The following is a 27,358-nucleotide window of genomic DNA, read 5'->3' on the forward strand; positions in this document are numbered from 1 at the left end:
TCCACCCTCAAATTCTTTACCAGCAATGCCATATGTGTCACGAACCGTGACTCTCTCGTACTCGCGAACTCTTGTGAATGGAGTTTGGGATTATTGAGTGAAAAGTGACTGATGCAGAAGAGATGGATACAACTAGTTCATGAGAGTAGCGTCAGGATGGTTGGTGCTAGGAGTTTTGAGATAAAACGATTATATTTCTACGAACTCTGAAGGCTGGGTTGGTTTTCCATGCACAAACTGGTCGGGAGTTGATGATGCTCTCTTGATGCGGCCATGGCAAGGCGAAACCAGATGTTGTATCTAAAGTGTTCTGTATGTCTCGTTCGATAGACTAGATGCCCGAGCTTAGCTGGGTGTGGTGCAATTCGATACGAGAAAGTTATTCGCCATACAATTCTTTGAAACAATAATAGAACAAAGACCGGCTAGTGTTAACAACCCACTGGTCGTCGGATGGGCTATTTCACAGCTTTGGAACTGCCAGTCCGTGACACATGCTTGTTGGCGCATCGATGCGATTGGAATGTCTTATATAGACCCTTTTTTTTTTTTGGTTAGAAAATCTGTAGACCTTGATGAGGTAGGTTTTCGCATTTTAAAGTAAGGTAAGCGCCGCGCGGATTTTCACATTAGTTCTTTCGGCACGACTCATTGTCATTTGAAAAATGAGTGGTTCGGGCGTATTTGTAGTGAGAGGTGAGAGATGACTATTGAATAGGAATTTCTGTGTTGTGATTTGTGGACATTGAATTGACGCGTGATGTTTCGTCACACGTTAAGGGGACATAAGTTAAGTGTAAGCGATTCGCGAATTTTTCATTCGTACTAGGCTTATATTCTGAATTGAAATTTGTGATTTGATCTTTGTAATCGATATACACTTTTTGAGAAACAGGGCCAGAATGCGTATTCTTTTTTGCAGCTTTCAATGTTCTAATCTTAATATGACATAATGTTCTAATTTAAATATAAGGAATATTTAATGGATCTATTTTCAATTGGAGAAACTTATTCTTATTTTTTACTTTTAATGCCAGAAAGTATGCTACCCAAATCATTTAACTTGTACGGTTTATGTAATCAAGCTCCTCCGTTAGTTAACACCGTTAATGTGCTCATGTGACGTTCGTTAACTCGATTTCACAAAAAGAGTTGGAGGACTAAATTGAAGAAATCAAAGTGCACTCAGCCTTAAGGCCACACCTTACCGAAAAGTAGGGGTGTCAATGGGTAAGGTGTTAAGAGGTTCAATCTCACATCCAGTCCAGATGCCATAAGAAAAGCACATGCGTTAGTCGCATATTTTCTTCACCTTTACCTTTACACATCTAATGGACAATCCATCCAGAACTCGAGGGCAGCTGGAGAATAAGCTCAACCAAACGACTTAAGAACTAAACGCTGATAAAATGTAACGCTGGAGCAATGCCTATGCTAACCTTGTCGGGGACATCTCACATGATAATTTTGGAATTTTACCTGTTGGTACTTGTTTTCTAGTGCACCAATTTGGTCACTGAAGTCTAAACCGGTTTTGTCAGCCATTCTCTGAACCTGCAGGAAACATAAAGAATGTCAAGGTTGAGTTTTGTTATTTGAATAGATTACAATGGTGAAGAGCTAAATGCCTTTACACTTCTTCTAAGTTATAACACTTCATTAAACAGCTCAACTAAGCAATTTAGGTGAGTGTATCAACTCTAACACAATGATCATGAGAGGGAAATATGCGGGCTTAACTTTCTCACTGGGTTGATCTAATTTGCCTAACAAGCAATGAAAACAAACTGCATAGCTTAGAATTCCTCATGTTTGACATCAAACACATTTGATAGGAAACTCACCTCGACTATCTTTTGCTCTAGGTCCATAAGGGGCTTTTCGAAAGGAAGTGTCACTGGTTTCGGTTTCTCAGCCAGAGGCTTGAAGTGAGAGAGATAGGTCAACTGTTGTTCGCTGGGGATGTTTGGATCAAGGTTATCAGGCCAGGGATACTCATGCTTCCTACCCTTGTTTACTTTTGCAAAAATGCAGTACCGGTATTGTTTCCTAGAACCTCTAGAAAGTTTAGACCAGTATTTATAAGAACCTCTCGATGAACTTCTAAGCAAATCACTAGCAGAGAGCTCCTTGGTAGCATTCGAACATGAACCAAATTCAAAGCCCTGAAAGTTGCCTCGCTGTTGTCCTCCACCATTTCTTCCAAGTAAAGACAAGGAGTTCATCTCAAGAGTCGGTACCCGTGGCCTGTCTGACCTGTTTAAAGAACAATGGATGTTGATTCACCAAGAGTACGCCCCTGGATTTACATTGACATAAATGACTTGGTACATGAAGGAAGAGCTCCTTGTCCTTCTGCTGTAACCAGCTCTAGTTAAAATTGAAAGCTAGACCTGGATCAAATGCTAATAAATCAATTTGTAACAACTGAGAAATGGGATTTCAACGAATCAAATTCCAAGTTGTAGCAAACTAGTGAAAAAGGAAAAGAAAAAAAGCAGGAATGTCCTGAATGTGGCTCTTAGCCACACACACTTGAATTTAGCTTCCCAGATGGATATAGCTGCCTTACATTGAATTGGTACTGTGCTTGCGATGCATCGATCATGATCAGCTATAGATGGACTCGTATCAAGCTCAATCGCAAACTTCCCAAATGGAAAAACAGAATAAGCAGACGGCAAAAAAATGTTCTCATAATATCAAAATAATCCAGAAACAGAGATCTCATGGCAAAAACTCATAGAAGAAGCATCAATACTTGAAATGATGTGTGAATGGGCACTCATAAAGATAAGGTAACACACTTTTTGGGGCATCTTATAAGAATGCTACAACGCATAAGACTCCGAACTTGTGATCCGAAAACACACGCAACCTGGGATGCTTGACAGATAAATCTCCTTCCTTCATACATCGCAGAACTGATGATTGATGAACTGATGTATTCCCACACCTTTAAACTTTTACTATCTTTGTTCCCCCCATTTTCCCCCCTTTCTTTGTTGCCGTCAACCAAAGGGAACGAACGACAAGAGGAACTTGAATTTGATAGATTGCTTACCCTGGGAGCTCCAGGACCCGTACAAGGAACTATGGTCTACCCACCATGCAGGAGGAGCAAGAAGCCATTGTCTCTGAGAGAGAGAGAGCGAGAGAGAGTCAGCCAGTTCTAGCTCTCAGGATCCTGCGGTCAATCGAGGGGTGTCTGCCTCTTGCTCTTCACTGGTTCTTTTGGCTATGCGTTGCATTGCAAGCTTTCGATCCTGCTAACTTGGAGATTGTTCAGACAGAACAATAGTAGTCTCAACAATGAACTGGAAGTGTCGCGCACGCGCTTGAGATGAGCGTGACAGTGAGAGCTGCTGCTGCCTGCTTGCTCATATCCTTCGGGGAAGACGGACACGTCACCGAGAAAAGAGGATAATCCCCCCCCCCCCCCCCCAAACAGATAAACTCCCAACGAAACTGGGCCCCGCACGCACATGCCAAGTACGATTTTGCTCCAAATCAATAAAAAATTTTTGTGTGGAGATATGATTATTAAAAGGCCTAAAATTTATTACGAAAATATAATTAAATTTTAAAATTTATAAAAAAATGTAATAAAGTCTTAAAATTTATAAATTAGTGCCATCGATGTTAGGATTAGTCGCACAAATACAACGAAATAGAGAGTTAATGCGAGGAAAAGTAAACAAGGCACAAAAATTTATTCCGGTTCACTCTTAAATTAGGGCTACATCCAGTAGAGTATTTCACAATATTTAACACATCTCATCTCTAAAAGAGATCATATATGCTCATTAACTATATATGGGTTCGAGCCCAAATTACCAATAAAATACAGATCTAAAATATAAATGCCATCTAGCGTTGCAAGGATGCTGCCCCATGCTTTTTTGTCGATGGGGAGTATGAACCCCACCCTAACAATCGAGTTATTCTGTTAAATTCGTTCAACTTGGTTAACAGAACTACTGACGTGGCTTTTTTAATAATTTCTTTCTTCTACGTGACGATGTCGCTAGGGGTGAGCATGGTTTTAGGATAGAACCTGAACTTGGGAATCTGACTTGTGGGAGCTTGTAGGTTTCAGGTTTCAAGATATGCAGGGTAGGTTTCGGGTTCTAAAAATTGGGGAACCTATTTTGACGGGTAGGTTCCAGGTTCTAGGTAGGTGAAACTTGGAACCTGAAACCTGACCTAGAACTTGAAATCTAAACAAGTTTTTTGTGTTTTTTCTTGGTCTAAGTCTTCGCGTGATCCTGTGGTGTTTCATGGCATTGAATGATGAGTGTATAATCTGGAACCACTAGTCTGACCTTTTATTTTATTACTTGTTAATGTGACCTTTCATTTTATTACTTGTTAATGTTTTATATAAGTTGTGGTCAGTGGATCATAGTAGCAAGTTGTGGTCATTAAAGGTGATGATTCACTGCAATTATTCAATTAATAATACAGGTGGAACCTGGGTAGATCATAGAATCAAGTTGGAACTTGTGATAGGGTAGGTTCTAGGTTCCAAAAAATAAGGAACCTATTCTCATGGGAAGGTTCCAGATGGAACCTATACGAAACATGGAACCACTGACTCCTAGTATCGATTCACACAATGACTTCTTGTTTTAATTATATTTATTTGAACTGTAATGCAAAGCAAACTAGTCTTTTGTATTCTCTTTGGTAAATAATAAGCTTATTCCGTTCATTTTTGTTTTGTTTAACTAAAAATGAAATAAAAAAAAAGAACCTGTTAGACCTTGAAACCTACCCTGGAACCTGTGACAAGGTATGTTCCAGGTTTTAACGGGTAGGTTCCAGGTTCCAAAAAACGAGGAATCTGTACTAGAGGGTAGGTTCCGGGTTCCAAATGGAACCTGTAAGGAACCTAGAACCGCTCACCCCTAGATGTCGCAACTAAAATGATGTCGTTTTTTCCAAATTTAATTTTTAATACAAATTTGATTTAAATTAAATAAATTAAAAAAGATAATTTTTTTTAAAAAAAGAGTTGGACCAGCCCTTGCCGCTGCCCCACCATCATCGGGAAGGGCCAGCGATGGTGGGAAAATGGTCGGCGGGGGTTGCTAGGCCTCAGCCAGAGGCCAACGACCTTTGCTCAGATCGACTGCCATCGGCGAGGGTCGCCGGTCCACCATCACCGGGAATAGCCTATGATGATGGGGAAATGGTCAGCAGCAACCCCTGTGAGCACCGCACACACATTTCGTAATAAATCTTATTTAGTTCTATTAAAGTGGCTACATTCGTCAAATAACAAGAATTTATCACTTAATCTAATTATTTATATATTCATTTCTATTTTGTTATTAATTTTCAATTTAATCTAGTTTTCTCCCTTTTTCTAAACGAATCCCATATATATATTTTTACCATTTTACAGGGGGTATAAAAGGGTTTTCTTTCAAAAAGTGAAATGAAGATACACTTTTACAGTTTTACTCACTCAAGATCATGTGAACTGCACATGCTAGTGAAGAGGTAAAATCTATAACAAAAAAAAGTTCAGGGTATTGTACAACAATCAGAAGTTCAGGCACAAACATGGGCAAAAGTACACTAGAAGTGCCATAACTTGTGTATGATGATCACTTTGGTGCCATAACTTTTTTTCGGATCACTTTGGTGCCAACTTTTTTGAAAATCGATCATTTTAGTGCCAATGCTGACGTGGCTCGCCGGAAATCCGATGTGGCGCTGACACGGCTTGCCGGAGAGGTCCACGGCTCGCCGGAGAGGTCCAGTCAGCATTAAAAACCAAAAACGACGCCGTTTAGCCCGTTGACATGTACTTTTTAAAAAAAAATTAAATTATATTAAAAAAAAAAAACAGCATGTAGGAGCCCTCGCGCTGCTGCCATAACCCACCACCGCCGAGAAGGGCCGGCGGTGGTGGGGCAGTGGTCGGCGAGGGCCGGATCCGGCGAGGCGAGACCTCGCCGTCGCGACCCAGCGACGGCGAGGTCTCGCCTCGCCAAGAAAGGCGAGGCCGGACCTTGTCGGATCCGACCCTCGCCGGGCTAGGCGAGGGTCGCGGGCCCGGCCGGGGCGGCGACCTCGCCGACCACTGCGCCACCACCGCCGGCCCTTCCGGCGGTGGTGGGATTAGCGCGGCAGCGGCGAGGGCTCCTCGCTCGCTCGCAACTTTTTTTTTTTAAAAAATTAAAAAAATTCGAAAAAAGTCACGTAATTTCCACCGTGTACAAGTCGACCATTTTTTTTTAGTATAAATGCCAGGTCAGCTTTTTGGCCAGAGTCACTAAAGTGATCGATTTTCCTCCGATTTGGCACCAAAGTGATCCGAAAAAAAGTTATGGCACCAAAGTGATCGCCGTACACAAGTTATGGCACTTCTAGTGTACTTTTGCCCGCAAACATGTATTAGAGGTTAGAATTCTTGAAATACTTCATAATGATCTTGATTTCAAATTTAAAACGTTGGAAGTTCATGGATATATAACTCTCGACGATTGTATTTAATATCATATAATACAGATTTATCCATTTATAATTATGCATAGTGTTTATCTCGAATGCAGGAACATGGCTTTTCCTGACAATTTTTTAAGGCAAAATTGCAATAAAAATCCTCACCTTTTCTCCAATTTTCAATCTTATTCCCACCTTATTAGGTTATCAAAATAAGTCCTCCACCTTTTAAAGTCTTTATCAAATGTATCCAAAGATTATATTCACTCCAAAAACCATTGTTTAATTATCCTTTTTTCTTCCTATTAAGGTCATAATTACTTTAAAAGAACCTAATCTTTTAACTTTTCATTTACAAAAGTAATACAAAATACGAAATCAAATAAAAATTGCTAACGTAAAGTCATAAACATATCTTCCAATTTGAAAGCTAAAAATGAAAGAAAAGGGGTGTGAAAAAATCACTCAAAATACAAAAATTAAAAGTTGAACAAAATCGAAATTTAGGAAGAAACCTCATGAAATATTGCTAAATGGTTCGGGATAGATTTGAAAGGTATGCGTGTATTTTTTTTATAGGATTAAAAGGCCGGAATATACTTGAAAACTATTGGGAAACTCTCAATAGCTTCATTTTTAAGTTCGCATGCTGGACATTTCCCAATCATTGATGGATTGCATTGGGAAGAAAGAGCAGCGGGTGGTCTGACATTGGCGGATAGGCGGTGGAGAGGGGGCCGAGGGACGCCTTCGGTGTCGTCACCATCGCCGGAGGTGGCGACTAGCCTGTTCGTGATAGGGAGAGAGAGGGATAGGCAGTAAAGGAGGAGCTGGCATATTCACTACACAATCGATTCATTTAGTAGTCCCAACTATTATATGAGTAACCTTATCTATTTCAAGAAATGAAACCTACAAATGACACTCTGGATTGATTTGCGTATGAGGTCATCGACTTATGAATCACCTCTGAGTCAAAAACATTTTGGACGGCCACCTCATTTGACAAAGACAAAAAAGATAAATTGCCAAGTATAATTGGCTGGCCTCAGCCCAACATCTACTTTTGAAAAGGTCAAACACACATGCCCTCTTTTCATTCCCCTACCCTGGCAATGCATATGCATTCAGAGGAGGATTGTCCATTTTTAGCTCCCAAACATGGACATCCATTCAACTGTCCAAGAAAATTGGAATGCCATTTCCCACCATCCCAAGGAAAGGCGAAGACCCATTATAACGTGTGATCCGTTGAAGTTTTTCACACATATCCAAGAGTTTTTTGTTCAATCTGACTTGTCTGAGGTGGGGTAGCAAGAAAAGGGTTTGACAGTTTTTCTTGCTGAATCTTCTTTGACCCTCGGACGATCAGATACAAAGCATAGATTCAATCTGCTCAAGCAAACACAAAAGATGGCCTTCACTGGAACCGTGGATAAATGTAAGGTTTGTGACAAGACCGTTCATGTCGTCGATATGATGACTCTTGAAGGCAATCCCTATCACAAAACCTGCTTCAGATGCAGCCATTGCAATGGGACGCTTGTGGTATGTTATGTTTCTGCATTTTCTGGATGTTAATGTTATGTACATCGCCATCCATTTTTGGATTCTGAGTGTGAATGAAAGATTCGGAATTGGTTTTATGTGATAAAGCGATACTTTTCCTATTATTCCTATATCAAAACTGTACTGATGTACATGGCTTGGTAGATGAGCAACTATTCCTCAATGGATGGTGTTCTCTACTGTAAGACGCATTTTGAGCAACTCTTCAAGGAATCCGGTGACTTCAGGAAGAATTTCCAATCAGGTACAACTTCCGTGCCATGTTTCGCTCTCATCGGTTTTACCAGATCTTGCACTAACTATTCTTCTCTTGACAATATCTTGCCTATGATGTGCCGTGGCAGCCAAGTCTGACAAGCCGAATGAGCTGGTAAACTTCGTCACCATCATATTAATTTTCAGGATGTCAGAATGCTCTTTCATAATTTCTTTTTGTTTCAATAAAATTATCTATAACCTCAAATGAATCATCCTTTTGAGGTTTAATCCGGGACGAAGTCCAGTGTTTTATCCTTGGGATGGTTGAGGTTGTCTAATTCAGGCAAAAAAAAAGCATCATCCATAGTGCCCTTTCTATGTTATTGTCTTTTACCTGATTGATAATCCTAACAACCTTTTACAGACAAGAACCCCCAGCAAGCTCTCTTCCTTGTTCAGCGGAACCCTGGACAAGTGTTCCACTTGCAACAAAACCGTTTACCCCTTGGAAAAGGTTCGTAAAGTTTTACTCCTTTCGGCAATCAGAATTATAAGTCAGAGGTTTCAAGTATTTCATGGCGTTGGTGTGATCATGTCTGATTCATTAGCTAGTGTCTCTGGCAAGCTACATTTCCCCTCGATTTGATACAAGAAGTGTTGCCGTGGACCATTTGGTAAATGCGAGGACATCGATGTAGAGCTTTCGGATACATCATGATGGTTTGTTCCTGTAAATAGGTGACGATGGAGGGGGAGTGTTACCACAAGACATGCTTCAGATGTGCGCATGGAGGATGCCCTCTGACGCACTCCTCTTATGCCGCCCTCGATGGAGTTCTCTACTGCAGACACCATTTTGCGCGGCTGTTCATGGAGAAGGGCGACTACAAGCATGTGCTCGACTCTGCCACGCACAGGAGAAATGCCTCCTCTGGTACCCCACCACCCGAGCCTGCTGAGCCAGTGATGGAAGCTAACCACGAGATGCAAGAAGAGTCTTGCATTCGCCTATCTGCTTAGAGCTCCTTGATAGTTTTTTGCAACTTGGTTAGCCGGTCATCTGTTTTCGGTTTTTTGGGGGGCAAAAGATTGAAATTCTTGTTTGATTGTTCCAAGTATAATTCTTCCTGTGTTTGCTTGATTGTATTATGCTCATATTATGATCTCATACACCGATTTTTCTTCATCCTGAAGCTGATTATTCACCCCTCTTCCTTTTTCTCGTCTTTATCCCTCGAGGACTTGCATAGATGATTAATGGACTGAACGATAGCTCCTCGTGTCGTTCCTGAATTGGTATGAGTACAACATGTTCAGAATTAGAGTGCAAAGCCAAGTCTGACCGCAAACCTGCTTGCTAATTTTCCTTTGGCAATACATGAGTACATATGGATCAATTGAAGCATCCTTCTTGTAATTTCATGTATCATAGGAAAGTTGAGCTGAACATTAGTGGTAAATTCACCAAGCAGATGATAGAGGTCGAATTGACACCTCTATTAATCATGTGGAGGGCATTTTTAACTCAACATTTTTTCCGCGGAGGTGGATAGAACAAAATTCTAGCAAGATTCACCCAGTTAGAGAAGAAATTACTTGAATAAGGATAATTAAATAACAAGCAATTCAAAAGCTTTATGCTTCCTACAGAAAAAAAACTAACAGCAACCATCATTCGTATTGTAATTTTTCCATCGCTTTGATACAATGGAGTTAATCCTCCTTGAAAATTCAATTGATATGATCCTCCTAATCCTTTCTTGCCACATAAAAACTCCAGTAATCCCTAAGGCTTCTCTCTATTCTATTAATTTATTCTGGAAACTCAATTGTAGCTAGGAATAGACTCTAAGACATGCTAGGTATTCATAATTTGAGAGGTAGATAAATCAATACCATAGTATACAAATCTTTCATCTCTCTAGCGCTTGAAGTTACTTGGATGGCAAGTGCTTGATACGGTAAGCATGAGCAATCACAACACTCCGTCCTCAGAAAGATCAATCCGCGCTTCAAAATGATCAATCCTAGTTATCTTCTGCTGCTTTGTACTCCTAAGGATTGAAACCTGAAAGATACAGAGGGCGAATGTCAGAACACTGAAAGGCAATAACAAAAATATCACCCAAGAGGTTGAAGAAATCGCTATGGACTTTACTAATAGCCACAATATCCGGTTATCTAAAAACATGCGTTTGTCAAATCCCATAATGCTAAAGCTAGACAAACCAAATAGAACAAGCCTCTCTGCATCAGAAAATTATAGGAAAGACTAGCACATAAATTACGGAGTGCCGACAACCCTAGCCACTCCAGGCTTCAGGATGCATGATCTCAAACCCATAAGACTATACCGTTAAATTCTAGTCATGGCATCAATCTCTAACAGAAAAAGGAGTCGAAGGACCCATGCACTTTGTTTTTTGATCAAGCATTCAGAGTGCCTTATATCATACCACCCACAACCTTTTAACATTGCTAAGAGTCTAAACTGCATGTCAACATCATGATCTCAGACAGTGCAAGTTCACTAGAATTAAATTCTGCAGGCTTCATTCAATAGAAACAAGCTGTGCGCCGTCTTCATTTTCTGGGTAGTAACAAAAGAATAATAAGCCGTTTCTAAAAGATACGAGGGATTGAAATCGAAGATCCATAATTTAATCTTGTGATACCATTACAAGTTAACTAGAATTAAATTTTGCAGGCTTCATTCAATATAAACAAGCTGCGCGTTGTCTTCATTTTCTGGGTAGTAACAAAAGAAAAATAAGCCGATTCTAAAAGATTTCAGAGATAGATATTGAAGGTCCATAATTTAATCTTGTGATACCTTCGGCCGTTCCATTGAGCTTCCAAAGTATCCAATACCAAATGATGACGAAGAGTAAGCAGCAGCAATCTCTACGGCATTCAGCTTCGGTGAGGATCCTGGAACCTAAAATAATTACAATCACAAAAAATTAAAAATTGATGCCAAGATAATCTCTACAGCGCAACTAGCACAAAGTTTAACTCGCCGTACTGGCTCAGAAGCATCAGCTTGAACTGATAAAATGCCGGCAGTTCCATCAATACCATGTTGACTGCTTTCCTGGAGTACTGCACGTAGAACTTTCATGCAAGCAGAGGCAGGACCTGCCTGTGAACTACATCGTAAAAATAGCTATTTCGGATTAGTTGGTCTATAGTAATATTAAGCCTCCGCCGGAAGCATAAGCAAAAGCTAAACCTACCAAAGAATGTGATAATCAGGAGAGAGAAGTTATCATAATTCTCACAGGCAAGCTTTCTTCAATTCAATTTCCATCTATCCGCATGGTGACGGAAAGTGCATCATTATTTCATGATGGCCATGTATTTACTAGGTCAAACAGCCCCAAACATTGCTTTCAAAAAGTTACTCAGATTAACAAAATCAGTATCACATACTTGCCAGAAAAAAAGAAAACCATCACAGCAGTTACATACATTCTTTCGTCTCTTAAAGAAACAGCCTCATTGATAGATATTTAACGAGGATAGATCATACATTGATGATGAGACGCAGCACTCGCGAGCTGCAAAACCCTTCATTAGGTACTCCCCTGCACCGGAGACACAACTGCCCGTAATAAAAGGAGCCCCAAATGGACCCTTTGAAGATGCCCAACAACCCGCGCCGTACATTGCAGCCAATCCGACACGGCCACTAATCTGTCATTTTTACAGATATTAATATCATGATGACAATTATGCTAACTTTAATTTTTTTCAAAATAGACCAATTACCTTCAATGCAATACCACCACTTGAAGCGCCAGATGCTATGTGTCCCTCATTGTCAATGCAAATAACTCCAACGGTGTCCATGATGCTATCGTCTTTGTCAATAAGAAGATATAACGCAACAGTTAGTCTAGTCCCTCAAGAAATGCATATTTTTCAGCCTCTTAGGGACACATACCTAACACTTCAACTGGCTCCCGGGTCATAGGTTGCTCGGTAATGGTTTTTTTCTCAGCTCTAGCATCATTAACCATTTCTTTATATTTCTCCCATTGTGTTTTTGTCCTTTCTGTCACCAGCCACTGTTGGTTTAAAATATGCAATGTGCACAGTTTCAGATGGCAGACTCGAAAAGTATAATTACAGTCAAATATGCAATCAACTGACATAAAAAGGAAGAAATCAAGCACTGGAACCTCTTCAGCTTCAGCTATAGTCACAGGCAGAGCAACACCCTTGCCCCTTGCCCATCTGCGAGCACCTTCACCAACCAAAAACCTGTCAGAAGGAAACATAACTCAACACTGTTATGTAAAAGGGACCTAAGGACATTGAACGATGCAACGGCATACCCACAATATACAAGTACCAGAAAGCCTTACTGACAAATGGACATTTTCAGCAACTTTTCTCTTGTCATTGATGGTGTTTGCAAAATTATGACAAGGAAACCTCAAATCAAACACGTTAAATAGAAAGGGACTGGAACAACATAGATGCCGTATGATCTGGGATACTGTTAGAACGGCCTCATAGTCATTTGGTTAATCTACAGTAAAGATGGCACAAATTTGCCAGACTCATAAGTATTTTCATTGCTACTACATAGCTTATAACATTAACGATAGATTTAAGGCGCAGCAGACATCTGGCAGTTTCTCCCAGTTTCTACCAAGTTCCAAATCTAACAACTAGAAAGACCAGATATTATGACAAGGAAGCTGAAAAGACTGGGCAACATGAGAGACTAGAGTAACTACTGCTGTTTCAAGGGTAATAGAGAGTGTCAGCATTCAGAAATGCCTCGAGATTATTGCTTTCCTCCTTCCAGGGGTGATTAGTTGGGTTCAGAGGTGGGTGTTGTCCACAACCATTATAAGCCAAAATCAAATTAAGGGAACTTAATCTTACATGGGATGTAGCCGACCCAATAAAGAGGACTCCAGCATCTGCTCCTTGGCTAGTAAAGTAGCAATCTGAATAGCATTTCGGACACCTGGTCTATAGCAAAGAAATAATACTCAGAGACATCAAGAGCATTTTACAGAGATCACGTAAAACCGACATACATTGAAAAGGACCAACTCAATGAAAAATCTAATAAGTAAGGGCAATAGGACAGTGAGTACCAGGCACAGCTCCTACAGCTCCAAATGCCCCAGAAGCACCATCCATTATGCTGGCATCACATTCGATGTGACCATCCTCTGTCAAGTTGGACCCACGTCCCGCATTTGTGATAGGATCATCCTTCCAGTGAAATAATTACAAGTTATTTTGCAGATTTTTCATATGAGATGGTCTTAACAAATGGGTATGTCCATGACAAGAATTTGCATTACAGGAGAAAGTCTTCTGTAACCTTTCTTATGTTCCTACATTGACATAGATGGGACTGATCCAACGGCTACCTCTCAAAAACATGGTACATCATTGGCTTATAGTCAAAATTCTGAGCACAGATTGGAATGTTAACTCCATTAGTGCGCGACTCGTCATAAATTTCACAGAATGAAGAGTAACCACGCATCCGAATCTTTCTTGCCATGGCTATTATGTTTGAAAGAGATGCTTAACTCCTCAAAGTAGCTACTTTGTGCTTCAAAATTACCCTCTACATGTTCTTCACCCACTTTGGCTTGGAAACAAGTAAATTCTCTCATCAACTCAGCTTTCATCTATCGCATCCAAAGTAATTCCCCACGCCCCACAGAATTCTATGATTCGACTCGGAGAAAAAGATGAAATCTTGTGGAAAAGTATTCACTTTTACAGGACTAATAATGCGCCCTACCTCAAGCACTTGAATGGCAGCTGAAACAGCGTCCAGACATCCACCGGAAGCCTACACCCGTGACGCCACACAAGAAATGGAACCGTCAATAGAGCATCGCCTCATCTCCAATCGCCGAACGATGCAGCATTCAGGAAAAAAACTACTACTAATCGAGGAAGCTCAAATAGCTTAATCGATAGAGAAGACAGACCTTGCGCAGAAGAGAAGCGGCGGCGAGGCAGGCGCGTTTCATGGCGAGCCGGAGCGACTTCTCGTTGGAAGGCGAGTGGTAGCCAGCGCCGACGTGGACCGCGACGAAGAACCTACGCCCTTCAGCCGTCGCGGCGCCGCCGCCGCCGCCGCCGCCCGTCGCCATGGATGGACTGTTGGTGCCGCTTGCGCCGCCTCCCTAGTCAAAGACTCTCTGTTCTTGAAGAAGGTCGGGACAAGAAAAAGCTCCTACAATGCAAAGCCCAACAACATGTGTGGCCTATGAAACTCTTTTAAGGGTCCCGAGGCCCACTAATCCGATGATTTATTACATTCTTGAAGCTCGAGACGACAGTTCGTTCGTTCCCTTATCGTGGAAAACAAGAACACCCCATTTGATCGAAGCTAAGAGTCCCTCATCAATGATTGCACCGTTTCGAAACAGCCCATGAATTCGATCCAGGAACGTTGATCAAACGTTCTTTGACTCTGGAAAGGGACGACGGAGTGGACATGAAGGTATGCGACTTCCATTTCCCTCGTGTCCACCGCACACTTTCTTGATCATGTCGCCTGCAAGTAAATTGAATGACTCGCTACGCGTATATGTTCTGGATTGATTGCAGCAAAAGGTGGTCGATAAGTTCCCTCTGAACCAGCATGGCGACACCGAGAAGAGCAGGTCCTCCAAAGCCACGCGGATTGCTCAGAGCATTCTGGGTTGTCCTTTCTTTTCTTGTTTTTTCCCTCCTCCATGGAACGAATCTGAATTGAGAATTTGCATGCACGATCCAACCCTGATGTTACCGTCGTAAGTTCACAGACAGGTTTCTAAATGTTTCTCTTCTTTTTTTCGCATTTCTTGTGGTTTTAGATGTTGAAGCAATTGGCCTGCAAGGTGAACACAAGGATCCGACCGCTGTTGTCAGCAACAGCATCGACTCAGTAAGACTGATGCTTATACCGAGAATTTGTTTTAGAGAAGCTCAAAACCTGAGTGTCGATTCTGTAGGTGAGGATGCGATACACCAGCAGAACCCAGTCATCGAATATGGGATACTGGCCAGGCTATTTCTGGTGATGGCCTCATCATCATACGGGTTCTCGTAGACAGACAGGATAGCATTCATAGTACATTAGATTAGATTTTGCAATGTTAATGTTGCTTTTTTTGTACTCATTCTTGAATCAGATGTAAGCTGCGAAAACGGCATCCAAGATTTCCATAGCTAGAATCTAGAATATATTAGTCGAGAATAAAAGGATTTGAGCATCATTGGAATCCATGATTCTTGATGCGGAATAGCAATCCTTAACACCGCTGCTTCTCCTCTATTACCTCTGTATCACTGGCTCAATGAAATCACCCCTCACGATTAGCGTTGCATCAGGATTAGAGGATAAACTAGAACTATTTATAGAGTTTTTAGTCACAGGTTCTCTCATCACAGGCCGGGCTTTATCCGGCCCACTCTAGCCAATCTCATATTAGATTAATTAAGAATCTTTATATCTTACTTTATTAGATTAATCCTAAATTGCAATCTTAATTAATGTAGATCACATTAGATAAACTCATACTTGTCCTACTAGGGTTTGTTACATTCTTGACATAGGGCCTTGAATGAGTGACGCTTTGAAATGAATGTGCCCCTCTGCATATGCATATTAGGAGCTAGGATCAAGAAGGTGATGTTAACTATTGCCAGCAAAAGAAAAAACAAACACGGGGCAAGCGAAAGGTGCTAACGCTAGAAGATAGACAGAGAGACTCGGATGTCTTTGGTTAGGGATGGTATCCAAGATAGGTGTCTTCCTTGTGGGCCAGTATAATTGATGTTTCAGCTGTGAAGGATACGTGTCGCATATCCAGACAACAGTACACTTCGGAAAGTGGTTCACCCAACCACTGCAGTTTGTCTCCATATGGCAAGATGCTTCCCAACTTCATCGTTCTGTCTCCTTAGTTGAGAAAATTAGACTTTCAGAAAGCTCAAAGACACAAAATCAAGACATCGAAAGTTTCCAGATTGTCAAATCTACAATCGGAGAATCTCTTTATCAGAACGTGGACAATTCACTCCTTATATAGAAGAGACCTGAAGGACCGCCGTTGGGCAGGAGTGCCAACCTCACTGGGCTTTTGGCACCCTCTTCCACGGTTAAAATGCCGCCATTGAAGTTTATATCGGTTTGCACAAAGCCAGGGCACACGGAATTGATGCAGAACCTTGGATATTTCCTTGCAAGGATCCTTGTGAAGGCGTTCATGGCTGCTTTTGACATGGTGTTGGCTGAAAGAAAAGTTGGCCATCCTTTTGTATGTAATGACCCTTCCTTGAAGTCTCTCTGGAATTGGTGCAGGACCTCATCTATTCGCTCTTCTGTTAGGCTTTCGGCATCGCTCAATATGCCATTGGCCCATTCATTTTGAATATTCTGTAACAAAAATAGCACCAAATAGAATCTTTTCCATAAAATTTTAATTATCGAAGGCTATGAATCAAGCAGTTGCAATTTCATTCTTATCAAAACCTGCTAGTATAAGGCGACTTACTGACGGTTTATCCTTGTAAATGTGACATCGCTGACAAATTCATTGCTTAGTGGATTGGACATTTTTTCTAGGACAATGCATGATGTCCCGGGAATGTTAATTGTGAAAACTCAAGACTGTAGACAGTTCTCTTGGACAGTACGTGATGTAGAAAGCGCTCTTAAAAAAACCGACCGTTCATACCTCTAGCTTTCCCATGAAGGAGGAAACATTGACAATTTTTGGCGCGTCGGATAACTGCAAGAGAGGCATGAGTGCTTCAGCAGTTCTTTTAGCACCATAGTAATTTGTCGTTATACAATCTACAGCTAAATCATATGTTTCGTTCCTCAGTTTTGTCCAGTGGGTTCTCACTCCATTCTGCATTAGGAAGAAAAGATCTCTCATAAATCAGCCGATTTTCCGAGACAACAAATGAAGCGGACTAGTTTTCTATTTCAATGCCAAAACCAAAATATGGACAGTTTCTAGGACTAAATAGTCCTAAGGAGACAAAAGTGAACTCAATTTTGCTACCGGTGTGTACTTTTTACTTCCATGCATGTTGTTTAGCGCTTTTCTTTGCTCATCCTAGAAGATGCTTCACTCAGTTTCATTAAGATTACTTACTGCATATAAAGCATCTGTGTCTACCCTGACTCCAACAATCCCAGCATTATTAACCTGCACTGACAATTCAGCTTTGTTTATTATTCACTTGGTTTCCAAATCACAAATAAAGCAAACTCATAAAAACAATACAAAAAATACGTCCAATTGTCCAGCTTCTAAAGATTCTCCGCTTCTCAATAAAAACCCATGAATGTAAACTCAGACAGATTAGTGTTAAGGCCGACTTTGGGGCGTACCAAGATGTCGAGTTTACCAAAATTCGTCCCGACGAAATCGGCCAAAGAAGTTATACTAGCCAGGTCTGCAACATCAAGCTGATGAAAAACCACCAGCTCAGAGAACGAGCCATCACATTTCTTCAGCTTATTCAAAGCTTCAAGACCCCTTTTCTCATTTCTAGCTGTCAAAATCACTCTGATCCCATTAGAAGCTAACTGCTTCACCGTCTCCAATCCAATCCCTTTGTTTGCTCCGGTCACAACTGCTAACCTGTGACAACAGGAGAAAAACAAGTGACGGACATGGGGGCTTGAGCATGAAGCAGAGTCACCACTCATACTCAGTGACTATCTAAACAAGTGAAAGGACCAAGAGACTCTTAAGTACCTTCTTGCTGTTTCTTCCATCGATGGTGAGAGGTTGTGTTGCAGAAATGGGCAATGAAAATGAGCTTTCAGTCTTATCCCAAACTGAAACTTGCCTAAACTGTGGGTATATGACTCTGTGTCCTAAGTACTTATAACGAACTGTCGGTCACAAGCCATCACAAAATTGTGCATCCTCTTTCTTTTTCCCCATCCGAAAGAGCAACAAAAGAAAAACATGAAGAGTGCAAAAAAGAAAAAGAACAATGTCTCATGCAATGCTTGTGTGGCTCCGTTTCGCCAAAAGATGAGTTCAGTATCTATTTTCCTTTCTTTTTTTTGACAGAGATGAGGCATATATTGCTAGGCAATCACACGGATTTATTGGTCAAAAATTGTAGATTATCTGATGAACTGGGGAAGATGTGAGGCTGTGCCACGAGTCCTTGGATTATCCCGATATAGTAGCATTGACCTAATGTGCTACCATCTTGGATTATGACGTGTACGTAGGTTCGGATGTGACTTGGGTACTGAGTCATATGTTATCAGCCCTCTCTGTCATGCAAAGGGCTCTCCTCTTGCCCTTAATCCAAGTTTCGTCATGTGGGGAAAATTATTTTCCTTTCCCCGGAAACAAAGTGCATTTCTAGAGTTACTTACTAATATAGTAGAAAATCGTTTTACGGCGGCGGATCGGCAACAGCACTCGTGGAATTCCATATCAATTCGTTGGGGATCCGACCAAAGTCGGCAAGAATCCAGCATCAAGCTCAATGGGTAATCTTCCTAGACCTCGATAGTATTCGAGCAAAGAAAGGAGGAAAAGAATACATTTCACTTCAAACAAGCTTATCAAAAAATTTCTACACTATTCATAAAGAACGAGAAAGTACCAAAAAGTCCTAAACCTATTGCATTAGTATCAATTTAGTCATAAATCTTTTAATTAGGCCAATTTAATCCTAAACCTTTTGCAATTATTCCAATTGAGTCCATCTGGCCAATTTAGGCTAAAAATCGTTGACGTGGATGCCAGTCGTCCTACGTGATATGGACGGTGCTGACATGAAAATTTTTAATAATTTTTCTTTTCTTTTTTCTTGTTTCCTTTTTTTTTTTTTTATCTATGGTACTGGCACCCTCGCCCCACCTCACCCAGGTGCGAATGAGGTGAAGGTGGGCACGAGCGAGGCCGCCTCGCCAGCCGCTAGCGAAGGCAGCATTGACCTTGCTAGTTGAGAGCGAGGAGGCCGGGCAAGGGCGGCAACCCTCACCGGTGGCTGGTGAGGGCTTGGGGCCCTTGCCTAGTGGCCAACGAGCTTTGGCGACCCTCGACAGCCACAAACGGAAAAAAAAAAAAGAAAACAAGAAAAAGAAAAAAAAGGAAAAATAAAAGAATAATTAATAAAAAATTAAAATTTTTGAATAAAAATAAAAATATTTAAAATGTTCATGTTAGTGCCGATCGTGCTACGTAGGACGACTGTCGTCCACATTAGCAATTTTTGGCATAAATTGGCCGAATGAACTCAATTGACATAAATGCAAAATGTATATTACTAAATTGGCCCAATTAAAACATTTAGGATTGAATTGGTACAAATGAAATAGATTTCAGACTTTTTTGGTACTTTTCCATGATAAATACATTGCATTGAAAAAGCGAAATTCATATTTTTTAGTATTCCCCGGTTGTTTTCCCTTTTATATTGATTATCTTTATATTAATTAAGAATGCTCCTCCTCTTCCATGTACTCTTCTTTTTCCCCCCATTTTTACTTAAAAACTCCAAATTCACGTGTCCTTTCTCTTCTATAGCGTGCCCTTTTGGATGAGCGAAGCTGAAATTTTCCAGCTTCATTATGACCATACTTCCTCTGCCAAATGAGAAAGAGGGAACCAAGAAAATGAAGATTTTGCTGTAAAACAGCTGTACAATCAAGACCCAAGAGGTGGAGGAACTCTGATGGGCCCATCTGCAGATCCCAAAAATTAGCTCCAAGATTTCATTTTTGTTTCTTCAAGCCTCTAAGGTGAAGAACAAGATCGTAGGCCCATCCATTTTCATGGTTCATTTTCTCCGGAAACCTTTTTTGGAGAGAGAAACTGAACGTGTCAAAAAGAGCCACCACAGATTGAATACGCCAATCTCTCTGTGCCTGTGATCTCGGAATCAGATTGGTCAGCTCAGCACCAGCACGGCAGTTCACTGCCTGCTTCGCCTAAATTTGGGAGAAATGGTCCAACATTGGCCCTTTCCTCATTTTCCTGCCTCCTCCTTGTAAAGGGAGATAAAAATCTGTGTACTACTTCAATTTTTATTTTTATTTTTTATAGTTGCACATCTTTTATGGTTGCATGCATATTTCTCAGCCAGATTGCGGAAGTTCGGGACAAGACACTCAATTAGGTAGTATCACGTGCGACTCACGATATGAAAACGATCAATTACAGTGTGCTCGTTACTTTAAGCTATAGAAGTTTTCAACTGGGTGTTCTTGAGTCTAGAAGTGCGTATTATCCAATAGCAATTAGGCAATGATTGATTCCTGAAATTTTCTACTACCTTGTCTAATGAAGCGAAAGATTGCTTTTGTAATAAGCTATGAATGGAGGATACACATGTAGGTTGGTATTTGTGCATATCTAAGTAGCAATGTGAGGAAGGCATGGTCATTACTAGGGATGTGCAAAGGAAACGGGAATCACTTGGATTGCCCAGAACCGGTCCGGATTGGCCCAGAACCGGCGGCGGTTCCCATTGGGACCAGTCTGGTTCCCAATTCCAATTTATTGGATCGCTGAGTACCTGTCCAGTTCCTAATTCTAGGCGTGGAATCGCCCACTTGGACCAGACCGGTATATATAAAATGTAAGAATTCATCCTAAAAGGATAGTATTATTTCGTGTCAAATGATAAGCAAGAGATGGAACCAAATGTCCAAATAGGAGCATTTATCCTAAAATCATGATATCATTTTGTATTTGATAAGTAAGACCCTCATGCAGATTTCTTTATTATTTTTACCTTTTCCCTTGCAAAGAAGTACCTACATAGAAACTAGATCCACCATGATATTAATTGAAGAATGAAATTTTATAGTGATTGGGGACCAATTCTATGAACCCACCTGGGAACTAGATCAGACTGGTGGTCCCGTTCTCGGTTCCAATTTTTCGGAACCAATCCTGGATGGGAACCGTCCATCGGGACCATGCTCCCCCCTACTCATGATGGCAGGTCTCATATCATATAGCTCACACCAAAGAGAGCCATCCATATAAACACCTATGTTTCAGTATCATGCATTAGCCATTCCATTGTTCTAAATCTCATAAAAAGAGAGCCATCCATATAAACACCTATGTTTCAGTATCATGCATTAGCCATTCCATTGTTCTAAATCTCATAATCACACATAGACCACATATTTCAAATCTCAACACTTGTCACTATCAGAATAACGTATGTAATGTTCTTTTTTTCATTTTAACATTACGCTGTTTGGTATTTGTTGCATCTTGAGTCCAATGATTGTTTGAGGAGGCCACAAGCTTTGACATGGTTGTTACTGTACTGTGTAGAAGAAATCACACCGCTCATCGAGAGATTCGCATTCGAATACTGTAAAACAAAGCTTGCTTTTCTTAGTAACTTTCTTGTTTTAGCTGTCTGATGTATAACCAAGCAAAACCTCAAAACCAAACTAGGGAGTTTTTAGAAGGAATCCATGATTTTCATGTCTCTTGCTTAGATTTACTGCTTGCTCATCTCAAATCTTATAGTAAATTAAGTAAACCACAATTTTTAGGCATGATTTTTACTTGAGAGTAGAAATTCATACAACAAAGTAACAGAGTTTATAAACAATTTATAAACATCATATGAATGGCCCATAGAGCACCACATTTCTATTACATATAACTAAACGTTCTTTTGCAAGATTTATCTTTTTCCTTTACTTTTTTGCATTTTACATCATTGGCAATGATTGTTCCGGTGTTGTACTTTTGAATTCGTTGTCATATACTTTCTTGTCCAACATCAACAAAGTACCATTCACAACTTTTGTCGATTCATATCGATCCATCCACATTCTGATAATGTATTTCATCACGTTTTTAGTGAAACATCTTTTTAGCATGCCTGATGGAGCACATCTTGATAATTTGAGAAGACTACAATGGCAAAATTCAGGAATCAACAATAGTTTGACAATGTTGTTGGCAACAACACATTGTAAAGCAAGAATCGCTTTTCTTAGTAACTTTATTATTTTAGTTACATTGAGAATATAACCAAGAAAAACCTTGAAACCAATCCAGAGAGTTTTTTTGTTACAATCTAGAGAGTGAATTCATAATTTGCAGGTCTCTTGCTTATATTTAATGCTTGCGCATCTCGAATCTTATAGTTATTTTAGGGCTGACCCATTTTGCAACTCATATTTAATGGGCTCCTGCGAAAATGGGTAACTCATTTAGCAAACAGTGGGGAAAAGTGTAAGAAAAGTCTTAAACTTATTGCATTAGTGCCAATTTAGTACTAAACCTTTTTTTGTGCCAATTTAGTCATAAATCTTTTGACATAGTGTCAATCAGTTCTTCCGGCTAATTTTGGTTGGATATTGCTAACATGAACATCGGTTGTCCTACGTGGCACTGCTAGCTCTGATATGAACAATTTTTAATAATATTTTTACATATTTTTTTTGAATTTTCTTTTATTTTTTTTATTTTTTCTTTCTTCTTCCTTCTGTCGGTGACCGACCACTGGCCATAGGCGATGGCTAGGCTGCTGGCCTTGCGTAGGCAAGGGTCGTCGTTGCCCACCATAGGCTAAGCTCCGCTAGGCGAGGGCGAGCCCTGGCAATGACTCCCCTCTCCAGATTTGGTGAGGTCGGCTCTAGCCAGACCCAAGGCAGCCTCGCTGGGCGACGCTTGGGCGAAGGTGACCCCCAGCGAGGCCGTTGTGGCCTAGGTGAGGGTTGGCCTCACTAGATTTGGCCTAGGCGAGGCCGGCTCTTGCCGGGGCTCGCCCTTGCCTGGTTGGGCCTCGCCTGTGGCGATCAATGGTGACCCTTGCGCGGCCAACCTGCCCAGCCATGACCGGTAGCCAGTCACTGGCAAAAGGAAGAATAAAGAAAAAAATAAAAGAAAGAAAAAAGAAAAAAAAAATTAAACATCGAAAAAATTAAAACGTTATTAAAAATTGTTCACGTTAAAGCCGGCGATACCACGTAGGCCAGCCGACCTCTATGTCAGCAATATCTAACAAAAATTAGCCGGAAAGACTGAATGGCACTATGTCAAAACGTTTATGATTAATGGGCAGTAATATAATAAGTTTAGGACTTTTCTGACACTTTTCTCACAAAAAGTGGGTCAATGAAAAAAACGTCTGTTAAAATGGGTCATAATGGGTTGTTCACATCACCCATATATAACACTTAGTCGCCGATCGGTTGGAGGTCGCCGGTCACTGCCGTCTACCAGTTGTCGGTTGTTGCCAGACGCCGCCGGCCACCGCCAGTCGTCGCCGATCACCGCCGGTTGCCACTCGTTGGTCATCGTTGGTTGCAAGACGTAGAAGGAAAAAAAAATAAAATAAAAAGCAAAAAAATAAAAAATAAAAAAATTAGGTTTTTTTTTTAAATTATAAAATTTTTCCATAGTGTTTTAGCAATATATATTTTTAAAAATTTATAAGAAACAAGTTTTTCTAAATTGGATGAATATTGAAATCTTTAGCAATATAGGTTGGATTGGATATGGGTTGGATCTGGTATGGTCGCTAGAATGGTATTATATGAAAATTGGTAAAAAATAGTTAAATGGGTTAATACGGGTCGGACCATTTTCGACCTTACCTAACTTACTCGTTTGACAGGCTTAAGTTATTTGAGCAATCACAATTTTTAGGCATGATTTTTATTTGAAAGTAGAAATCAATAAAAAGATATTCAAACAATTATTAATGGGTAAACCGTATATCAATGGTCCATCAAACAACATACTTCAAATCCTTATTAGAGTATAAAGTGAAATTCTAATTTTCTGTTATCCCCTAATTATTCTCTTTTTTGTATCAATAGCTATTCGTCTACATCTCACACGAAGACAATATATTGCAAATGTCTACATTCCCTCATTTGATAACGAAACATCTTCAATTAAAATCAGGCACTATAAATTTTTTGCCATTTGGAAGGAAAAATTCTTCATACAAAAGGAAGGACGTTTCTTCCATCCCTTGAAAGAATCGGCCAGATGGGCCGTCATCAGGCAGCAAAGACAGACTCACGGGACCCTCCGCGCCTTCTTCCGGAGTCAAGAAACCGGTGTTGTGCAACATATCCGTCTTGACGAATCCAGGGCAAACGCAATTTGCGCGAAACGTGGGTTACTTGGCTGCTAAAATCCTCGTATAAGCGTTTAACGCCGCTTAGAAACTATATAAGCAGAATGAGCAGCAGGCCAGCCTTTGATCCCAAGAGAACCTTGCCTAAAATCTTTTAGAAACTCCTTCAACACCTCGTCCACCTTTTCTTCCGTGAGGCGTTCGGCATCGCTAAAGACGTTCTTAGCCCAGCCATCCGGGAAAAACTGATCACAAGGTCAGAAAGATGATTGAGATGTTATTCATTCTCTAGAAAAACTATTCTAGCTTTTCTTAAAGCTCCATGTAATTCGATTTCAAGAAAAGACCTCGAAGTGATATCTTTGAATTCTCTTGCAAAAATGGGGTTTGCGTTCGATGTGATAACTCAAGGGTGAATTTCCATTCTTAAGTTACCGGGAAATAACTCTGGAGTAATGTACTTTGACACTTCTTACCGCTAGCATCCCGCCGGAGGAGGAAACATTAACAATCCTTGGCGAGTCTGATAGTTGGAGGAGGCCAATGAGTGCATCAACCATCCTTTTGGCACCATAATAGTTGATGTTAATGCACTCTTTGGTTAACTTGTATGTTGTCGTCGAGACATCACTCCAATTTAATTGCTCCTGCATCATTCCACAGAGAATGTTAGGAAGGACAATCAGAGGTCTCAGAATTGGCAAGGTCCAACATGGAATATGCATCTTAAATTCCAGGAGCTCATCACGTCATCTTATAGAAGGAGTTAGCCGCAAGAAATCAGATCAAGGTACATTGTGTTTGGATGACAATGCTAGTTCACACCGGCTGATTCTTGAATGTTTCTTTTTGCAACTTTTATTCCTAATCAGGTAAAACGTATTAAGACAGTGAATGTGTGACAACTTCAGTCACCATAATTCGCATCATGCTCTCATGAAAGAATCCCTATCAAGTTTCAATCACTCCACAAGACTGAAAAGATGACAATAACGTCTCAGACCTCTATTTGCCATGACCTTCAAGTGGATAACTAGCGCCCCTATAGTGATCAAGCCAATTAATAGTTCAATTAAGTTTCTCCCTGCACACCATGATCAGAGAAACGGACACCATACCTTTCCCATGCCCGCTGCTCTTAAAGCATCAGCATCCACAATTCATCCTAGGACACCAGCATTGTTCACCTAGAAAAGAAATTTTATCATCATAATAAAAGCATGAGGCCAATCGCAAAGCAGAGTGTAAAAAGTTCTAGAGAAAATGTTCATGGTACGGCAGTAAGATTATTTGCAATACATCATTAACTCTGCATAGATGTTGGGGTCACAACATTCTGCGTCTTTGTTGGTTCTAAAAAAGCAAGGCAAGTATTATGATTCCTAGGGATGTACCGAAATATCAAGCTTTCCAAACTGCCGCTTAATGAAGTCTGCAAGCGATGAAACGCTAGTAGGATTGGAGACATCGAGCTGGTGGAAGAAGACAAGGTCAGAGAGGCCAGACTCTAGTTTGAGCTTGTCCACAGTTTCAAGTCCTCTCTTCTCATCTTTTGCAGTCAATACCACCACAATCCCTTTGGAAGCCAGAAGCTTGCATATGGCAAATCCAATGCCTTTGCTTGATCCTGTAACAACTGCATACCTGCAAAAAAAACAAGGAGTACAGCGAAAATGGGAAAAAAAATACTTAGCAAAACAAACCGAAATTGAAAGGAATTAAAAGAAAAAGAAATAGTTTGAGGGTTGATGGGTTTATTACCTCTTAGATATGGAGTCTGCCATTGATGGTTTCCTTGAAATAGACATGGAAATGGGTCGAATAAGATGGGATTTTATAGGGGAAAAGGAAGTGATTTTTAGGTGACAAAATCGTCATCAAATACGTTTGGCTGATGATGGACCAACATCTCATACGAAACCAGAGATACAGCTATGTCGGCAACAGAAATAGAGTTGCATAGTGAACTTTGATTAAAGCGACGGCTGGTAATGTCTTTTTCCGTAGGCATAGACGGCACATTGAGGCCACAAAAATTCTGAGGAGAGCAGAGAAAGAAGAGAGGGAAAGGAAGACTTCAGTTTTAACAATCAAAGATGTGCTGCAGATGACTCCAAAAAGAAAGAGAGGGTGAGCTAAGAATGGTCCGAGTTGGGCCGGTCCAACACCTAACCTAAAGACCAACTTGCATAGTGTTGGTCCTCAATTTTTAAGACTGAGGATCGACCTTGTTGAGCCTGGGACCACAGACCAGACGGACCTAATGGGTCCGGTCCAGTTCTAGGGTCAACTCGGGATCAACATATTATTTTTTTGTTTCATTTTTTGTATTCCTTGAAAAGACAAACATACTATTTCAAATTACATATCCATTAACAATGCGACATTGAGCAATCAAACTATGAACACCAATACATATCAAACATGAATATAAGAAAAGGTGACAACATAAATTTCACACTTACTAAAAGCAACAAAACCATGAAAATGAACATGTGAAATACAATTAAACCGTAAAAAGTTCAAAATACGTAATATAAGCCATGAATTATACAACTTTATATCTTGTTCATTCTTAAATGATCGCTTCAACTTCCGAACACCTGAAAATAAAACAAACAACACATATAATTTATACTTAACAAAGTATGTTTGTCCAGTTGAGCTGCGCTCGTAAGGTGAGCGACGAGGCGAGTGAACAGAGGCAAGCTGCGTGGTGAGTGAACAGAGGCAAGCGGCAAGGCGAGCGAATAGAGGCGAGCCAGGCAAGAGGCCAAGGCGGGCGAGCAAGGCTGAGGCAAGCGAAGAGGGTTTCTATTTTTTTTTTTTGGTCGAATTAGGGTTATGTTTCTTTCTACTTTCTAATTTACACGACAAATTGAATTGCATAAGAAACAAGAGAACAGAGGAGGAGGCGTTAGGGTTTATAATAGAAAAAAGCATATAACAATACCAAAAAAAAAGAAAAAAAGCATATAATATATACGGGGTTGGTCCAACCAAACCAACTCTAAACTCCCAGGACCGAGGACCAACTCGCCCA

The 27,358-nt window shown here is 40.6% G+C and overlaps 5 protein-coding genes and 1 pseudogene across 10 annotated transcripts; 2 read left to right on the plus strand and 4 right to left on the minus strand.

Annotated features, from left to right (window-relative positions):
* Window positions 1–1,244: 1,244 nt before the first annotated feature.
* Window positions 1,245–3,394, minus strand: LOC115678011 (acetyl-coenzyme A carboxylase carboxyl transferase subunit alpha, chloroplastic-like). Of its 4 annotated transcripts, none has more exons than XR_008818027.1 (3): window positions 3,065–3,394; window positions 2,090–2,393; window positions 1,245–1,554 (listed from the first exon to the last, which is right to left on the minus strand). XR_008818027.1 is itself a non-coding variant. In XM_030601284.2 (3 exons), the coding sequence occupies exons 2-3, from the start codon at window positions 2,223–2,225 to the stop codon at window positions 1,435–1,437; spliced, it is 501 nt and encodes a 166-aa protein (XP_030457144.2). In that variant the 5' UTR covers window positions 2,226–2,256; window positions 3,065–3,387; the 3' UTR covers window positions 1,245–1,434. The 4 variants fall into 4 exon arrangements, 3 of the variants coding, with proteins under 3 accessions (XP_030457144.2, XP_030457142.2, XP_056174210.1); XM_030601284.2 differs by having other exon boundaries at window positions 1,845–2,256; window positions 3,065–3,387; XM_030601282.2 differs by having other exon boundaries at window positions 1,845–2,393; window positions 3,065–3,387.
* Window positions 3,395–7,699: 4,305 nt separating this feature from the next.
* LOC115678185 (LIM domain-containing protein PLIM2b-like) lies at window positions 7,700–9,409 on the plus strand. Its single transcript, XM_030601517.2, has 5 exons — window positions 7,700–8,004; window positions 8,170–8,269; window positions 8,370–8,395; window positions 8,648–8,737; window positions 8,962–9,409. Exons 1-5 carry the CDS (start codon window positions 7,870–7,872, stop codon window positions 9,241–9,243), a joined length of 633 nt encoding a protein of 210 aa, XP_030457377.1. The 5' UTR covers window positions 7,700–7,869; the 3' UTR covers window positions 9,244–9,409.
* Window positions 9,410–9,882: 473 nt separating this feature from the next.
* Window positions 9,883–14,551, minus strand: LOC115678103 (putative threonine aspartase). The gene is made up of 11 exons (XM_030601407.2): window positions 14,199–14,551; window positions 14,006–14,056; window positions 13,341–13,461; window positions 13,123–13,207; window positions 12,408–12,489; window positions 12,170–12,293; window positions 11,995–12,086; window positions 11,756–11,919; window positions 11,249–11,372; window positions 11,057–11,161; window positions 9,883–10,291 (listed from the first exon to the last, which is right to left on the minus strand). Exons 1-11 carry the CDS (start codon window positions 14,361–14,363, stop codon window positions 10,199–10,201), a joined length of 1,206 nt encoding a protein of 401 aa, XP_030457267.2. The 5' UTR covers window positions 14,364–14,551; the 3' UTR covers window positions 9,883–10,198.
* A 24-nt stretch (window positions 14,552–14,575) lies between these two features.
* Window positions 14,576–15,540, plus strand: LOC115678107 (uncharacterized). 2 transcript variants are annotated; one of them, XM_030601413.2, is made up of 4 exons: window positions 14,576–14,716; window positions 14,824–14,917; window positions 15,072–15,142; window positions 15,210–15,540. In XM_030601413.2, exons 1-4 carry the CDS (start codon window positions 14,711–14,713, stop codon window positions 15,276–15,278), a joined length of 240 nt encoding a protein of 79 aa, XP_030457273.1. In that variant the 5' UTR covers window positions 14,576–14,710; the 3' UTR covers window positions 15,279–15,540. The 2 variants fall into 2 exon arrangements, with proteins under 2 accessions (XP_030457273.1, XP_030457272.1); XM_030601412.2 differs by having other exon boundaries at window positions 15,072–15,540.
* Window positions 15,541–16,164: 624 nt separating this feature from the next.
* Window positions 16,165–18,257, minus strand: LOC115678105 ((+)-neomenthol dehydrogenase-like). Of its 2 annotated transcripts, XM_030601411.2 has the most exons (5): window positions 17,973–18,253; window positions 17,603–17,855; window positions 17,364–17,417; window positions 16,938–17,114; window positions 16,165–16,636 (listed from the first exon to the last, which is right to left on the minus strand). In XM_030601411.2, exons 1-5 carry the CDS (start codon window positions 17,990–17,992, stop codon window positions 16,259–16,261), a joined length of 882 nt encoding a protein of 293 aa, XP_030457271.1. In that variant the 5' UTR covers window positions 17,993–18,253; the 3' UTR covers window positions 16,165–16,258. The 2 variants fall into 2 exon arrangements, with proteins under 2 accessions (XP_030457271.1, XP_056174328.1); XM_056318353.1 differs by lacking the exon at window positions 17,364–17,417 and having other exon boundaries at window positions 17,973–18,257.
* Window positions 18,258–23,999: 5,742 nt separating this feature from the next.
* LOC115678106 ((+)-neomenthol dehydrogenase-like) lies at window positions 24,000–26,931 on the minus strand (annotated as a pseudogene).
* Window positions 26,932–27,358: the final 427 nt, after the last annotated feature.

The sequence above is a fragment of the Syzygium oleosum genome, unplaced genomic scaffold (genome assembly GCF_021117445.2).
Source record: "Syzygium oleosum isolate NSW1041296 unplaced genomic scaffold, Sole_v2.1 Sole_v2.15, whole genome shotgun sequence".
Classification (NCBI taxonomy): domain Eukaryota; kingdom Viridiplantae; phylum Streptophyta; class Magnoliopsida; order Myrtales; family Myrtaceae; genus Syzygium; species Syzygium oleosum.